General features: G+C 41.3%; 1 protein-coding gene across 1 annotated transcript in view; it reads left to right on the top strand.

Annotated features, from left to right (window-relative positions):
* The window catches only part of CNTN3 (contactin 3), a 231164-nt gene that overhangs the window by 177137 nt on the left and 35565 nt on the right, over nucleotides 1-18462 (top strand). Inside the window, exons 7-9 of the mRNA XM_045022552.1 lie at nucleotides 5446-5582; nucleotides 6637-6766; nucleotides 8083-8233. Of these exons, the coding sequence (XP_044878487.1) occupies nucleotides 5446-5582; nucleotides 6637-6766; nucleotides 8083-8233 (418 nt within the window). The remainder of the gene's footprint in view (nucleotides 1-5445; nucleotides 5583-6636; nucleotides 6767-8082; nucleotides 8234-18462) is intronic.

Raw genomic sequence — 18462 nt, 5'->3', positions numbered from 1 at the left:
CAAAATTCCCCATCTGAGTTATCATCTAAGAAAAACTTATTTATCATCTAAGAAAAACTTCTCTTTGAGAAGAATCCTGTGGCACCTTATAGACTAACAGACGTTTTGCAGCATGAGCTTTCGTTGGTGAATACCCACTTTTTCAGATGCAAGTAGTGGAAATTTCCAGGGGCAGGTATATATATGCAAGCAAGAAGCAAGCTAGAGATAACGAGGTTAGTTCAATCAGGGAGGATGAGGCCCTGTTCTAGCAGTAGAGGTGTGAAAACCAAGGGAGGAGAAACTGGTTCTGTAGTTGGCAAGCCATTCACAGTCTTTGTTTAATCCTGAGCTGATGGTATCAAATTTGCAGATGAACTGAAGCTCAGCAGTTTCTCTTTGAAGTCTGGTCCTGAAGTTTGCTGCAGGATGGCCACCTTAAGATCTGCTATTGTGTGGCCAGGGAGGTTGAAGTGTTCTCCTACAGGTTTTTGTATGTTGCCATTCCTAATATCTGATTTGTGTCCATTTATCCTTTTCCTTAGAGACTGTCCAGTTTGGCCGATGTACATAGCAGAGGGGCATTGCTGGCATATTGCTGAACCGTTCATTCACCTGCACGTCCACCAATGTAATATACGCCATCATATGCCAGCAATATGTACATCTGAGAGTTCTTCCTTGAGGGGGTCGTCCTGAGCTGAGACTCAGAGTAAAGGTCTGGTTTGCTCCCAATAGCTGTGGAGACAGACAGCAAGCCACTGTGAAAACTGATGTGGAGTGTCCCAGAATGAACATTTACAGATAAGACAGAACTTTCCCTTTCTCGGGAATACAGAAAACGATGAATTTTATAGCTACTGGGCTACTTTAAACCTACTTTGTAGGAATGCTTTCAAATGAGGGTATATAGCAGATGTGAAATATTGCACATCTATGGATCCATCAATAATGCAACTACTGTTGCCTGTTTTACATAAATATTTAGGTATGCAAAGTGCAAGAACCATGCAGACATCTATGCTCGGGCTTTCATCCCCCTTGACGCACATGGGACAAACACTCCAGAATGATAGTGCAAGAAGCTTTAGCATAAATGGTGGCTCTTTTTGTAACTTCAGTTTAATAATTTAGCTTTTGTGATGTAAATAAATTTGATGATAGTAAGATAATAAGTTTGCGTGACACAGAGATGAGCCTGTGTTATATTTCAGGGATACCTCGATAAAGAGGACAGTTGAAAGTGCATTTCTTAGGGTCAATAGAACGGTATCTGCTGAGGTAGGGCAGAAACAAGATCTGCAGTTTCTCTGTTCCCAGTAGCAGTTCTCCCTTGGACTCCCTTGGAATCTCATTGCTTAAAAGGACCACTCACTGTTCCTGCCTCAGCCCTTGGGCTTTTAACCTGGGGAACTCCTTACTTCAAGGTGGCTCACCTAGCATCACATAGTCCTAAAAGATGGACTGGTCATTAACTCTTGTTTGCACAGCTAGTCTGCAAAACAAAGGAACCTCAGAAAGATTTCACAGAGGATGGGACAGAAGAGTGGTTTAAACTACATAATCCCCTTAATGACTGCCAGATGTGTACTGCGTGATTAATTTTAACTCTTTACATGAGAGTTTCATCCCATGTGCTTATACATCAGTGACCTATAACCAGTGTGATATTAGTACCTATTAGCATAACATTATACTGTATTATTTTAATTAATTATTGTAATGAGTCCAATGTAATACACTGTGACAACATCATCTTTGGAGGAATATAGACCTGGAGGTATATTACATTACAAAAATTGGTAAACTGGTTTGTATAAAAAGAAAACCCACCAAAATCTTCATCCAAATGGCAGACTAATGGTCCTGTGGCTAAGGCACTGGCCTGAGAATCAGAAGATCTGGTTTCAGTTCTCAGCTGCCCCGAAGACTGCCCATGTGACCAAAGGCAAGTCATTAATTTCTCATCCCTGATGTAACTTCACTGTAGTCACCATCTCAACAGGAATTCATTAGGCCCTTTCTGCCTCAGTACTGGAGCAAGTTGAAATGTTTTCATTAGGATGATTTTTCCAACCCAAAGGGCCCTTTTTGCAAAACTGATTTTTTTTGTGTGTGAGAACATTTCAGTTTTGACTAAAAATTTTGATGTTTCTATTGGGAAAATCTAAATGATAGATTCCCACCTGGGAGGCTTGTGTCACTTTTATTTTTCTACAAATAAAACTGACAAAATCTTTCCCAGAAGGCTGCGGAGGCTGAGCATCCTAACCTCTCGGCCTTCCCGCAGCTCTGGGGACAGAAAGGCAAAAGGCAGCCAGACCAAAGCATCCCGTTTTGTTTCTCTCAAAAGGGAATTATTTTAGAAAATCCTTCCTGTGAAAAATTTTGCAATTGCTGATGTTTCATATCAGTTTAAGATGATTTTTTTTTCAAAAGCTTGAAATATTTCATAGGAATGGATTTCGATTTTCCAGCCAGCTGTACTCAGAACCCCATCTATAAAATGTGGATATTTCCCTACCTTGCCAAGGAGTTGTGAGGATAAATATTTAATGTTTGTGAGGTGCTCATTTGGGCTCCCAAATCATTTTTGAAAATGGGCCTTAGGCTTCTAGGTCATTCAGCATTTTCAAAAACTTTACCCCAAATCTTTTTTCAACATTCAAAAAAATTTTCAGTAACTTTTATTCTTCGTTTACCCACAACCTGGTATTGTCTGAATGTGGAAAGATGTGTCTGTCTTGAGCTATGTTCTTTTCATAGCATTTCTGGTGCGGATGTTTGTCTGAACGTTTCATATTCACCCATCATTATTTTATACTGCGGACTGCAGTAATGCTGGGTTCTCTAGGGGTCTGAGTCAACAAGGGAATAGTGACTGTTTATATTTTCTATGTAAAATGCTCAGAAGAAAGTGTGAGGTACTTTACTTTTTAAAATGCAGCTTTCACCCAATAAGAGGGAGTACATTAAGAAATTAAAAATGAAAGTACTTTTGATTTATCACTAATACCCATCTTCCAATGGTAAATTACTTATCCTCTTCCTGTTAGCAGTCAGTCAAAGCTAGACTGGACAAGTACATAAGGGATCAATTTTGTAAACTCAGGTTCTGGCAGAACATTATAATAAGGAGAACCAAATTCCAGACATCCTTCTTTTTTCACAAAAATAGCAATTGCAGAAAATCCATAAAATCAAGAAAGTTATGGTTTTGAGCCATGACAGTCTTATTTTAGCAAAATGTTACACAACCTTGCATCTGGTTTCTGCAAATGCAAAGGTCAGGGTTTGTCTGTGGTGAGAGAAATAACATATATGAGAATACAGACTTAGTACAAACTTTACTTATTTCTGTTTCAAATGGAATTCATATTAATAACCCGTCAAGTAACTTTCTGCTTTTCAGTGGAGAGCTACTAAAGGGCCAGGTTATTATTACCTTTTACCCAGTTAGCTTGTAACTGCCAATTCCCCATTTCCCTTGTTTGCAAAGGAAAGGGGTGACAGCTGTCATGTGATATCTAAATTTATTTCAAGAAATGCTGAAAAGGACATAGTGTGAATGGTTCCTTTCTTTTGTTAGATAGTTGGTTATTTTTATGGTCCTCCTTAAGGCCACCTTCTGGGTGGCGTGCCATATGTCACCCACGGCCGTTTACCCCAGGGGGTTAGGGTAGGGTAATTTCCTCACAACTTGCCTTTAATAAGCAGCGGGTTTTAAATTAATAGGCAGAAGATTTAAAACAAACAGAAGGAAGTACTTCTTCACATGACGCACAGTCAACCTGTGGAACTGCTTGCCAGATGATGTTGTGAAGACAAAGACTATAATAGGGTTCAAAAAAGAATTAGATAAGTTCATGGAGGATCGGTCCATCAACGACTATTAGCCAGGATGGATAGGGATGGTGTCCCCAGCCTTTGTTTGCCAGAAGCTGGAAATGGGCAAGAGGGGATGGATCACTTAATGATTACCTGTTCTGTTCATTCGCTCTGGGGCACCTGGCACTGCCCACTGTCAGAAGACAAGATACTGGGCTAGATGGACCTCTACTCTGACCCAGTATGGCCGTTTTTATGCCTTGTGTTTTTCCAGTTCTTGTTATTTTTGAGGTTCGCATTGCAAGATTTTCCAAACTGATATTCAGTCCAAAGCTTGTTCACGACAGTATAGTTGGACCATGCTGTCTGTATCTAGGTCACAATGCCAGCCTGAGAGCCCCAAATGAGGTGCTGTAAGGTGAAACAAGCTAGAATTATCAACCATAAAGATGAAGGTAAAAGTGGAAGGCCTTGCATTTTGGGTCAGCAAGCCAGCTCAGGAAGCTAAACATTTCCGTACTCTGAGACTGATCAACTCTGAGGAAGAAAACCATGATGTCAACAGGCTACATACCCATGACTTGTCTCCCTGTATCTAAAGAAGCTTGCAAGCATATAGCATTGACAGCAATGTCATCGTCTGGTGCTTGACTGCAGTTACAGCTCCTGCTCCACGTGAGTGGAACGACTATGAGAACTGGAGAGTTCAGGGCCCTTTGTATCTTACATATCTTGTTTATCCATTTTCTGTTTTTGTCTTTTGTTTTCATTAATTGAGGGACCTCCCAGCTTTTTATTATTTTAGGATGTGAATGTGTGGTTATGTGCATGAATGTGTGTGTAACCTTACCCATAAAGACCACATGGGGGGGGTGTGAAAGAATAATCTACGTTTAAGTAGCTCTAAAATTTTGCGTGAAAATCATTGCATTTATGTGTTCCTAGTTCTGTAAAAGCATCCAGGGAAATTAAATTGTCAGCATACAATGTTAAGTGAGAGCTGTGAAACTTTTAAAGTTTGATTAATGTCTGCATTTGTCTTAATGAGGAGGAAATGGGTTGTTCCTCATACATAATAGTGAAATCTGAGAAGAAAGTTTCAATTGGCTTTTGATGTTGTGATTTACATGTAAACAATAATTTGATTTCTGTATTAAAATATTCATCCAGGTATGTTTTGATTACACTGCTATAGGAAAAATCCTTCACTTGGAGTTTAGAAATAAACGGAGAGCCACCTTCTTTAGATGTTCTGGTTTAAGTATGTATTAATTTCATGATTTAACTAATCTGATTATTGAATTCTATATTGGTGCTGATTTGTCTATTTACACTTATTTTGACCTGAATTTCTTACTGTATTGTTTAACACTTAATTAGTGTAGTAATATTTTAGTACTTGGTGATATATTTAGCCTTAGTGATGTATTTATCAGCTTTAATCAAATTTATTTTAAAAGGACATCGAGTCATATTTCTTTCAGTAAGCAACCCAGGTCAGAACCATGGAGAATCTTTGAGCACCAGCTGATCCACCTAGGAGCCTAATCCACTCTTTCTAAATTAACCCTTCTGTTCTCACACTGAACAGTAATTTGCAATTTGTTTGGGCTTTCTTGTTTTGTATTTCTTATGTAGCAAAACCTCACTGGGTCCAGATTATAAAAGATATTGAAGCTGCAGTGGAGGACAGTTTATACTGGGAATGTAGGGCAAGTGGGAAGCCCAAACCATCCTACAGATGGACAAAGGATGGAAACACTCTAGCATTAGAGGTAAAGTGTTTTTTTTTCTCTGTTTTACCTTTTTTAAGTAAAGTCATATGAAATTAAGATCTCTACATATTCAGTGTTAAGAGTTCATTGAGGTCCATAGAACTAACCAGTCCAGTAGGGTGCCCAACTTTCTAACTCATGAAAACTGGACACTGAGCGCCGGAACCTCCTCCCCCCCCTCCGCTCCACCTTCCCCAAGGCCCCACCCCTCATTCCACCTCTCTCCACCGCCCTCCCCCTGCCAGCTGAGCAGGTCTCTAGGGTTGGAGGGGTGACTGGGGCAGGACGTTGGAGAGAGAGGTAGGCTCCAGGGGTGAGTAACTCAGGCAAGATGGGGAAGGAGAAGCCGCGCTCTGGGGGCAGGGAGAGTGACTGGGGCAGGGCACGAGAGGGAGAGCCACACTCTAGGGGTGCAGGAGGAGACTGGGGCAGGGTGGGGGAGGGGTAGCCATGCTCTGGGGGTGGGGAGGTGGGTGAGGCAGGGTGGAGGAAGGGGAGCCACACTCTGGAGGTGGAGGGGTGAGTGGGGCAGGACAGGGAATACACTGGTACTTCTCTCCACCGGAGCCGTTGCTGAGTGCTCCTCCAGCAGCAGCTGTGGCTCTTCCCGTCCCGCAGTGTGGGAGGCCAATTACTGTGAGGAACCGGACTTTCAGTGTCCAGTCAACACTGCTGACCGGACGGACACTGCCAGGTTCCCTTTTTTGACTGGGCTTTCTGGTCGAAAACCGGACACCTGGCAACCCAACAGTCCAGAAAAGCCTTAAAAATGACTTATGATATACTTACACCTTAACTGCTAGAAAATAATAATACAGTATTTGCACCACTAGGGCGGGGAACGTGTTATACTGCAAACACCTTCAATAGTCGGGGGAAACCATCGTTTTACTTTATTTGGCAAATATTTCTATGGGGTAATCTGCTTTCTTACACAAAGTCTCTTTTGTCATTTAGGGGCTCCCCAGACACTGTTCCCTTCATTCCTTAGGAGGCATTTATTTATTTCCTGTAAAACTTAGTGTACATTAAAGGTGTTTTTCTTAATATCCAGGGAAGGATCCAAACTGAAGGTGGTACACTTATAATAACAAATCTAAATCTGACAGATTCTGGCATATACCAGTGCATAGCTGAAAACAAACATGGAGTGATATATTCCAGTGCAGAGCTCAGGGTTGTAGGTAAGATTAATTTTCCTTTCTACGGGGGGTGGGGGAAGATAACTTTTTGCCATTACTGCTGCAGCTAGTAACATGCACATGATCTCAAATTTTTAAACCACTCAGATGCTTTCAACAAAATAAACATTTTTATTACAGCAGATGACTTCTTATCCACAGTTTTGAGGAGTTTACCCACCTGGTCCTAAAGGATTTGCTGGAAATAGCCACCATATTTACAGCCCAATCATTCACTGCTTTAACCCGAGGACACAGAGATAAATTATTAATTAGGGGGAGAGCAGAGACAAAGGCTTGGATGTAATCCCAAAGATTAAAACTAATCACACGATCTGGAAGCTACATTGGCTCAGCACATTAGTCGGTAGCACTGACCTTCTGCATCCTGACTCCACTATTCCCAGGAGAGAAATGTCATTTCAAAGCAATAAGCTGGTTGTATGTGCTACTTTCCTTGATCGTCGGGATAAGGGCCTGTCATTTTATAGTTCAGGTGATGTGTGCTCATTTTAAAAACAAATGACAATCACTTACTAGAATGAAACTTTGAACTTGCAAAGTGTCATGTGATTTCAAATGCTTTCATGCTTTTTACTTTTAAGGCAAGGGAGAGTGATTTGGAAAATTAATTGGAATGAGGCCTATGTAAAACAAACTAGTTCCCTTCCAGTGATAAGGTTCAGAATCAGTCACTGAACCATTAATCCGGCCTCGTCTTCCTAAAAACTGGATTTCCATTCAAAGTTCCGTGATTAGCATTGTTCTCTGTCATGCCCATTTATTGAACTGTTAATTAATACAGAATATACTTTTACAGTCCAAGCGGTTTCATAATCCTGAGGCCCAGACTAGTGATCTGACACAAGACGAGGAGTCAGGAAATTCTCTGAGTTCTAATACAGGTCCTGGTGCTGATCCAAGTGCTCGTGGGAGAATCCCTTCAGGCCAGATTCATTAAAGCTCTTGAGCGTATAAAGTTATGCACGTGCTTAAACACGACCAACTTCAATAGGACTTGACTGGGATTTAAACATATGGTTAAGTCAGTGCAACCTTAAACCCACGCTTAAACCTCAGCATGTGCTTAAGTGCTTTGCAGAATCAAAGCCTTAACTTTTGTGTCCCAGTTCCTCAAGTTGTAAAAAGGAGAAATAATATTTCCCTTACAGGAGTACTGTTTGAATTAACTACCTTACTTAATTAATGTTTGTAAATACACTTGGAAGCTGAGAAGTGCCATATAAATGCTCAGTACTAGCATCATTAATATAATGTCAACCAGTTTTATTTCACTGTTAACATTCTCTCTGTTTTAGCTTCTGCTCCAGATTTCTCCAAGAACCCAATGAAGAAACTGATTCAGGTTCAGATAGGCAGCACAGTAAATTTTGAGTGCAAGCCAAAAGCTTCCCCTAAGGCAATTTGCTCCTGGAAGAAGGGAGGCGAGCTGCTACAGGAAAATGAAAGGTATTATATTTGTTTTAATCTTATTAAAAGATTATTTGTTTATAACCTGCAAATTCCTTTTTAAGGACAGCTATATAATGATATCACTTTCAAATCCAAATAGTAACTGGGCAAAATCTTATCTAATATCTGTCTAGGTTTTAATAATTGAAAATAACAATATCTAGCTTTTATATAACCTTTATACCGTGTTCATTGCCATTCTGTCTGAGAATATTCTGCTCTGAGATACTAGCATCCAGCATTCATTGAAATCATGGGCCAACTTCTGCTCTGTGTTTCACAGGAGTAATGGAGAGAGGAGTTTGGCCCAGGGTAGTGGCACCTTGGCAAATCTATGTGAGAGTTGGAAATATACTGTAATTACAAAACTTGTAATATAACCTGCAAATACTTGTACTTTCAAAGTCCTTTAGACAAAATCCTTCACAAGTGGAGGGTAAGAAAAGAGGTTTGGGGTAAGAAACATAAAGTTGTGTCACAGTGAGAATTTTGGCTCAGAAACAAAAAACAGACTAGGAATAAATGGTCGATTTTCATCATAGCAAAAGGTTAACAGTGGGGTGGTCTGAGGTCCTGCACTTAAGACAGCTGTTGTTTAATGTATTTATTAATAACCTGGAAAAGGGAGTGACCAGTATGGTTCAAATTTGCAGATGACACAAAATTAGTCAGGTTGTACTCCAGCGGGAGCTAATAAAGCCAGGCAGTTGGGTTGAACAGTGGCAGATGAAAATCACTGTTAAGTAATGCAAGCTAATGTAGATTGGAACAGAAAACTCAAATTGCTCATACACAATGTTGTGTTGTAAATTTTAACTATAACCACTTAGAGAAAAGGAGACATCACTGTTTACAGCTCGATGAAAAAAATCTGCTCAGTGTGCACCATCAATCAAAAAAAAAACCCTACAGAATTATGATGTGTAAAGAATGGGATAGAAAATATTATAATGCTGTTACATAAACTGATGATGTTCCCTTACCTTGAATAGTGTGTTCGGTTCTGATCACCTTTTCATAAAAATATACAGCAGAAATAGAAGTGGATTAGAGAGAGCTGATGAAAATGATGAGAAGAATGTTAAGACTTTCATAGGAGCAGAAACTGAAAAGATATGGGCTGCTTGATTTAGAGAAGAGCTAAAGAAAATGGGTCAGAATCGAAGTATATGATATAATGAATTGTGAGCAGAGGATTATCAGGCACTTTTGCATACCCTTTCCCATAATATTATGAAATTGAATAGCAACAAATGGAAAACTAATAAAAGGAAATACTTTATTAACATAGCACATGACAAGCCTGTGGAGGTCCCTGCCACAGAATATCATTGAGCTCTAGCAGATTTCAAATAAAAATTAGGAGTGTGATTTTTCAGATGCTATTAACATTGACCTAACTCCGCTCCCCTTGAAGTCCGCGGTAATTTGCTTAAAGGGGGACAGAGTAAGGCCAATGCTAAATGCTTTTCAAAATCCCACTGTATCATAAATGTCTAATGAGAACATCCATAGTTACCTTTTTTTTTATCCTATCTAATGTATAAAAAATGTGAACCCTCATGCTTCTGGGCATAAACCAACTAATGAATGGAGTTTCCGTGGGGGCAGGTAATTCCATAATGTCCTTATGGCGTCCTTTTCACAAGCAACTGGCACTGGACAGGTTGAGGGTGGATACTGGACCGGACGCAGCAGTGGTCTGATCCAGTGTGTCAGTTCTTATGTAAACGTCCCCGTTTCCTGAAGATAGAATTTAGCCTTAATTGGGAGTTATATTTGACTCAGTGATAGTGGTCCAGTCTGTCTGTCATAGTGTGCGGGAGACAGAGCCCTCACCTATGTTTGCTCTTTCAATCCTTTGGTGGGTGTGGAGAGAATTGAAATATATTTATGGAATTTGAAGTTTTCAAGGTCTCTCACCACTCCCATGCCATCCCCGCTGAATGAACAATTAAAGAGGCAGCATTATTTCAGTATGTGACAAGTGGCTCTTCTTACTACATTCAGGCGTAACCTAGTCAAGAACCATCAGTCTGGAAGCAACAGACACCCTACTTGATATCTAAGTGGTATAGCAGGATGCACTGACATATTCCAGAGACCAGATACATTTCCTGGGCAAACAATCTTCCTCCCTTACATATTTCAACCTCTCCTGTTAAAAATGAATATTGCATGCTTTAACTGGGCTCCCATAACACTGAGGTACTAAAAATTGCCCATGCATGTGCTGAATTCCATATGCACATAATCAGCATTTAAAAAAAAATCTGAAAAAATGTACACAGCTGTTTTACATATATAAATTAGTACATGGGCTTAAATTTACCACTGACATAACTTCGCCCAATTATAACACCATTGAATATGGCCTGATGTTTTCAAAGTGCTGTGCAGTATAAATGCTGAGTATTAATAATAATTAGTTCATTAGCGGTACTATTACTATTATAAATACAGGATGACCGACTGTAAATGAAAAACGGAACAAAAGCATGTCCAAAACAATGAGAAAAGTAATTGTGCCCCCTTGCACAAGATTATACAGAAACCAAATGATTAACTATAAGCAGTGCCAGCTAAGTAACTAAATGTGGGGCAAGGGGAGGGAGTTTTTATACTTTCTTGGTGACAGTTTGTGGTTCATTTATACTTTGCTAAGAAAATAGACTGCTTCCTACAATAGTTAAATAAAGACCCTACCTAAGAACAGGTATTCAAAAATTGTCAAATCAGTTTGTATTTGCCAGATCTTTTATGTGTTCAGTTAAAAATCGCACACGCTCAGTGGTTCAGTTCCACTGACTCAGAGTACAGGAAAATACAGCTCTTTCTACCTTGGAAGAGTAGAAGCAGAGGCACATTTGCTTTGTGTTTCTTAAGCCTAGGGGGAGCACTGCTGTCCTCAGCATTCTCCCTTACACCTCACAATTTGCATGGAGCAGGTGCTCCAAGATGTGATCACTGGCAGGAAGAAAACCTTTGTGGGACACTGAGTGACAAGCAGAAAGAGTTCTGAGGCTGGCTGAGAGCCATGAAAAAAGGTGGGCTGCAGAATGCATTTGTTGTAACATTCTGGCATCAAACATCCTCTATCAAGTGAGAGAGGGGATGTGACTCCAGTTGGAGGAGCACTTGAGAGGCCTGAGATGAGCATAGAGAAGCTGGGGTGGTTCAGAATGCTGATTCTGATTTCTTCTACGTATGCTTCCATGGAACCTTGTTTACTGTGTTAGATTTTGCAGAGCTTAACTTGCTGCTGGCACGGTATTCTAGTTCAGGAGAAAATCACTTGGTCTTATTCCCATAAAACATTGCTAGATCTGTCACTTTTTTGTTGTGAAATTAATTAAATATTTTTAAATGCAGAAAATTGGACAAGGTGTTTCATAGATATTTTGTGGATGTGGCTCAGACATGTTACCTTTATTATTTGTTACATACATCAAACTAGAGAGAGACCAGAACCAAAACCCCAACACCCCTGAACTTTGAAGAGTCTACAGCTTTTTGGTCTGTGCAATTCTCACTCCTCTCTTTACATCAAATACTGTTCTTATTTGTGGTCAAGTCTAGACGCTGACAAGTATAGGAGTCTGGCATGATGTTGGGCACACACCCTTACATAGCTTCATACGGCCCCATAAATTTGCTTAGCTGGCTGCAGACCCACCTGGGATCGTGAACTCCTTTCAAACCAGTCTCTTTCTTGTTGCTTCTGCTTTCCACTTGCAATTTTCCATCATCTTGAAATGTCACAACATCTCATTGTGCTGTGAGTTTGTAACCTAGTACCTCAATAGCCATCAAAATTTGTGAGATCCCCTTCTTGCTCATTTTTGTAAAGCACAGCTTTGCATGCACAAACTCAGGGCCCGATGCTGTTCTTGTGAGAAAAAGTCCCATTGATTTTATTGGGGGGGAAGACTAGGCCTATACTGAATATACAAAATGTCCCATCACCAAAAAATATATCGTGTACAAAGTACTACCTGCTAGATTTATGCACCTACTTGAAAACACAAATCATGGCTCTTAGATGTGAAAACTGAGTTCAGCTGTTTTTAAAATGTAGCCCAGAGTATCTACAGCTTTACTTTTGACAGCATGCTATAAATGGCTTACAGAATAAATGTAATAACAAGCCAATAACCCTGGATTAATCTAATGAACTTGCCTTCAGAGTAGAGTGGAATTGTGAATCTTTGCAGGAGACACTCTAGTTCATTACTATCTCCTGTGAATAATTGCAATTCAGGAATCTATTGCAATTCATGAAAGGTTTGTCACTATATACAAATTGCAATTCAGGAAAGGTTTGCAATTAGTGGAACTTTTTTTCATTCACTCTCTTCAAATTAAGAAGTCTTTATTAAAACAAACAAGCAAAAAAGATGATGCTAATATCCGGACTAGATTCTGCTCTTTGCCAAGCTGGTGAACGTAGGGGAGGCAGGCAGGACAAGCCAACCTGGATTTTGGGCCCAGGTCTAGTGCAGAGTGCAGCCCTTGTTCTTCAAATACTCTCCACTAGATGCATGTTGGGAGGGGAAAGAGAAGGTGGGAAGTAGGCAGAACTTTAGCTGTGTCACCTGTCCATATCCCCCTGCTGGCCAAATTAGTTGGCAAGGTGCAAGCTGGTAAGTAAGCTGGATACTTCCCAGGGACACAGTAAATTATTCTCCCTTCCTGAAGCTGCCTGGAGGGTGCGGATGGGGCAACTATGCACTACCCCCCTACATGATGCTGAGCATAAAGGCTCATTATAACCCCATATTGGTAAAGAAGGCAACTAATCCTTCCACTCTCATTGGAGAGGGTCCAGAGAAGAGCAACAAGAATGATTAAAGGTCTTGAGAACATGACCTACGAAGGAAGGCTGAAATAATTGGGTTTGTTTAGTTTGGAAAAGAGAAGACTGAGAGGGGACCTGATAGCAGTTTTCAGGTATCTAAAAGGGTGCCATAAGGAGGAGGGAGAAAACTTGTTCACCTTAGCCTCTAAGGATAGAACAAGAAGCAATGGGCTTAAACTGCAGCAAGGGAGGTTTAGGTTGGACATTAGGAAAAAGTTCCTAACTGTCTGGGTGGTTAAACACTGGAATAAATTGCCTAGGGAGGTTGTGGAATCTCCATCTCTGGAGATATTTAAGAGTAAGTTAGATAAATATCTATCCGGGATGGTCTAGACAGTATTTGGTCCTGCCATGAGGGCAGGGGACTGGACTCGATGACCTCTCGAGGTCCCTTCCAGTCCTAGAATCTATGAATCTATGAATCAGTTGAATAGAACCCTACCCGTGTTAATTTCAGTGGGTCTTCTTGTGGAAAGGGGGCCGCTCAGCTTGAGTGCAGGTGGCAGAACATTGCCTGGTGTTAAACATATATTGGACTAAATTCTATTCTGTTACACTTGGGTAAATCTGGAGTGACACGATTAGAGTGAATACATTTTAATAAAGTTTATACTTGAATAATTAAAAAATACGGTGATACTGTTTCAAAGTGTTCTCAGAATTTTGTTGCTTAATAATTTATATGTAGCCACATTCCTACAATTTTCACATTGATGTCATTGTTGCTTATATTTTTTGAATATTTTTGAATATTTGTTGCTGCATTTTCAGTTCATGGGAGATTTGGAGAACAACTCATAGGTTTAATTAAAAGAGCTAAAAATGTCTTAGAGAAAACGCATACAATTTAAAAATGAATTCATATACCGAAAAACCACTCAAAATGGGTGGAAAAAATAAATTCTTGTGAGACCCTAAAAAGGTGTCACTTTTTAGAGTGACTTGAATAAGGAATGCAGGGGCTTGGAGTGCTGGATTGGGAAAAGTGTTAAAGGCACAGGGGTCTGCATGGAAAATGCATCAGGATGGGATGGGAAGAATTCAATGAATTGAGTCATGGAGGCTGGCGTTATTGCCAGAGAATAGGGGTTAGTAGAGGGATAGGTGAAGGCAACGCTTTGAGGGATATTGAAGGCAAGTTTGAGCAGTTCCAAATAGATACAGTGCTTAAGGGGGATTCCGGGGTGGGATCAGAAGAGAAGTGTGATACCTAGTAGTGATCCTGGCATATAGCTGTAGTTAATCATTGAAACCTTATGCTCCTTCCCCTTTTTAAAGTGAAATTTTCCTCTGCAGTAAGTTTTGTAATCCTTTTAAGGGTTACACAATGAGTTACACAATGGGCATAAAAATTTTGATCTTGTTCTCATTTAAGTCAATAGCAAGACTCCTATTGACTTCAGTGGTACAGAATCAGGCCCTAGGAGAGGAGGAGTCTAGTTAATTTTGTGGTTATCTGGCATAACAGCACAGGTCAGTTTGTATTCCCCATTGCAGCCATCGCTGGGCCCCAGCCTGCTATGGGCAGCCAAGAACTAGTTAATCTGTTATTTGCCAAGCATCTCATGTTACAAGTAGTGTTGCCAATTTGTGTGATTTTATCACAAGTCTTCTGACTTGTAGTGTTAACTGGAGAAGTTGGAAGCTCCAGATCATTTGGTGGCACTTTGCACAAATTGTGCAATTTGACTTCAGTTGGATCTTCCAGTGAGAACTCCTGCAGTGCATGACAAAATCACCTTAATCTATACATTTGGTATGGGGCAACTTTGGTTATAAGGCCTGTAAAGACTTCTTTCGAGATTGTTTTATCAGCAGTTCAGTCATAAAGCAATAGATTTGGCCGCTTTGATTCAAAGTTAAACATAGGTACAAATAAAAAGTCTGGCTCTTCTTTTGGTTGCATTGGAGCTGCTTCAACTGACCATGGCAGATCAGTGGTTTATCCACAGTGGAACTGCTTCAACAGGAGAGACTGAGGGAGCCCCACATCAGAATATCCCATCGCTCAGTGGTTAGAGCACTAATCTGAGAGAGAGCTGGTCCTTGTTTAAATCCCTTCTCCCCCTCATGTGGTGGGAGGACTTGAACTGGGAGGCTTCTACATCCCAAGTACACCTCTACCCCGTTATAACGACACCCGATATAACACCAATTCGGATATAACGCAGTAAACCAGCACTCTAAGGGGGCGGGGCTGCGCACTCCGGTGGATCAAAGCAAGTTCGATATAACGCGGTTTCACCTATAACGTGGTAAGATTTTTTGGCTCCCGAGGACAGCGTTATATCAAGGTAGAGGTGTACCTGAAACAGCAGTCTAAAACTTATGAGGGAGGTCCTCTCCTCCCCTTTCCCCTGCCTTCTTGCAAAAAACCCATTGGGTGCCTAACTCCAAAGAAGGTTCACAGCTGAGAATCGCCAGCAGAGGTAGGTGATTCCCTGCAGCCTGGAGTTAGGCAGCCATCTCCATGAGAGGGGCTGGGCCTAGCACACACCCCTCTCATTGGCATCTCCCATTGGCTAGGTTAGGTGGCTACCCGCTTAGTATGCTGGCTTTTGTCAATTGCAATCTAAGAAGCCTCTCTCACCCCATGCATTGTATAGGGAATCTAAGTCCCTAAATGAGGCTTTGTGAATCACACTGAGTTCCTGTGATTTTCTAGGTGCCTAAAGCTTAGGCCTTGTGACACTCAGCATCACAAAGACTATGTTTTTTTGTGAATCTAAGTATAAGAGAACAGTAGTGAAAATTATTTTCACCCATCAGTCTTACAAATAAAATAGACAGAACATAATGCTGGTGGAGATGCCATGGAATAAGAAACCATCTTCATATGTTATTGATTCATCCCCAGATGAATGTTTTCTACTCAGATGTTAGGAAACTCATGCAAGTTACTCCAGGTTTACACTCTTGCTTTCCATCCATGCTACACTCCATCGCACCCCTCAGAAGTCTGATTATTATGGAAAATATCATGAATTTTTGAATTTTTAAAATGATAAATAACTGTTTGGAATGTTAATGACTGCTGCCAATAAATGGCTACAAAAAATTCTCCCCTCTAAAGAAATGTAGTAAATCAGAATAAAAGAAGAGAAATGGATTGATTTACTGTCTCTATTAGATTAACAACTGAACTATCTGGGAAGCAGTGACTCTGAAAAAGACTTGGACTCATGGTGAATAATCAGCTGAACATGAGCTCCCAGTGCAATGTTATGGCTAAAAGGTCTAATCCTTGTTTATATAAACAGGAATACTGAGTAAAAATAGGGAGATTATATTTCAGAGGTATTTGGCATTGATGTGACCACTACTGGACTACTGTCTTCAGGTCTGATGTTCCCAGATTCTTAGGATCATTCTAGAATCAATACTACTAGCTGGTTCTAAGCCTCTGGCTTCACTGTTTATTGCAAACTTTGATTTATCTTTTTGATTGGGAAAGGGTTAATATTGGTAGTACTGAGGGGGAAAAAGAGCATAGTAATAACAGTAAACATCTATCTTCAAGTGCTTGCTCATGTTGATTCCATTCTAGGGGTGTGTGCACACCCATGTGCACGGTTATCAGAGATTTTTGCCTTAGCAGTATCCATAGGGCCAGCTGTGGCACCCCCTTGAGTGCCGCACTCATGCATTGGTATATCAGGCGCCACTGGCCCTACACCTTCTTGGTTCCTTCTACCACCCATGGTGGTTAGTCGGAGCGTCTTTCCTTGCATAGCAAGGGCTAGCGGTTTCGTCTCTTCTGACTTCAAGCCTTAGAGCCTTGTAAATAGCTTGTTAGTGTTAAGTAGTTGTTAAGTGTAGTTAGAAGTTAGAGTCCCAGAAGGGACTTCACCTCATGCGGGCCATGCCCCAGTCTCCAGGGTTTTAGCCCTGCGTGGACTGTAACAGACCTATGCCTGTAAGTGACCCCCCACAGCAGCTGCCTCAAGTGGTTAGGGGAATAAAATGTGAAGGACAAGTGTCGTATTCGTAAAAGTTTTCAACCCAGGACTCAGAAAGAGCAGGATATTCATTTGAAGGCTCTCTTCATGGAGGCTGCCCTTTGTCCAGCTTCCGAGCCATCCCGCCAAGACTCGCCTAATATCTCGGCCAGTGCCCAAAAAGAAGCATGGCTCCCCAGCACTGAGCAAGAAGGACCATAGGACATCGGGCAAAGGACCCAGTTCAGGCTGCCCGGCCACACCGGAGACACGTACACATGCTTTCCCGGTCGGGGCCCTTAGCCCCTTAAAGGATCCACCACTGATTACCAGGAGCAGTAAGGGACCGAAACTCCTGGCGGCATCGATGCCTTCCCAAGCTCCTCCAGTGCCGAGAGAGCAAAGTCCTCTGCCTGCGCCACCAGCACCACCATAAATTCAAGGAGTTCCTCCCTCAGGGTTTGCCCCAAGAATTCAGCACCTTCGTGGAGAAAGGCACCGTGGCAGCTAGGTGTTCCCTCCAAATGGCATGGGACGCAGTGGACTCAGCAGCCAGGGTGGTCATGTCGGCGGTGGTTTTGATGCGGAGCTCCTGCCTTCACACTGCTGCCTTTCCCAAGAGACGCAGACCTCGATCCAGGACCTCCCATTCAATGAACATGGTCTCTTCTCCAAACAAATATATGCAAGGCTAAACGGGTTGAAGAACACTTGGGCCATCCTTTGCTTGCTGGGCATGCATATACTGCAATCTGCATGGAAGCAGTTCCGGCCACTCCCGCCATCAAAGCTCATCAGGGGTCTGCTAGGAGTAGGGTTAGACACACTGCCCTTCCTCCTCCCGCAGAGCCTGGCCCAGTGAAGCATCCTGGAGGCCAGAAGCACTCCTTTTGAAAGTGCACTCGAGAGCGATGCCCCATTGAATTCCCCTGATCCACTCTGTCCTTTCCTCGAACATTTTCATCCCTACCGTTTGGCCTGGTTGCGGGTCACCTCAGACTACTGAGGGCTGGACGTAGTAGTAGTTGAATGAGTCTGATGAGGATCAGTAACTGGATTCATCTTGACTAGAATTTGAATTAAGTAACTTTTACTTACGTTTGGTCTATGGTTTGAAACTGTGTGTGATCTGGAAAGGTAACGTATTTACATTTACTTACCAGGACATCAATATGAATTTAATGATGCTAGCTTTCTTGTTGAGTAATCTGGTTCAATTTAGCTGGAGTTTGACTGATATATAAAAATCAGTGTTGACCTAGTTTCCTACTGATCCTTTGTATTGAAGTGTTGTGTACCGGGAAATAATACATTTGTGTTTATTATCATATCAATAGGAGCCTAATTTTGTTGCTTTTATGCTGAATAATCTGATAAATACAAAAAAGCAGTTGGGATTTAGCTTTGTTGTTACTTTAGTAATAAAACGT

The sequence above is a fragment of the Mauremys mutica genome, chromosome 7 (genome assembly GCF_020497125.1).
Source record: "Mauremys mutica isolate MM-2020 ecotype Southern chromosome 7, ASM2049712v1, whole genome shotgun sequence".
Lineage (NCBI taxonomy): Eukaryota > Metazoa > Chordata > Testudines > Geoemydidae > Mauremys > Mauremys mutica.
This window is presented reverse-complemented; position numbering and strand designations above follow the sequence as displayed.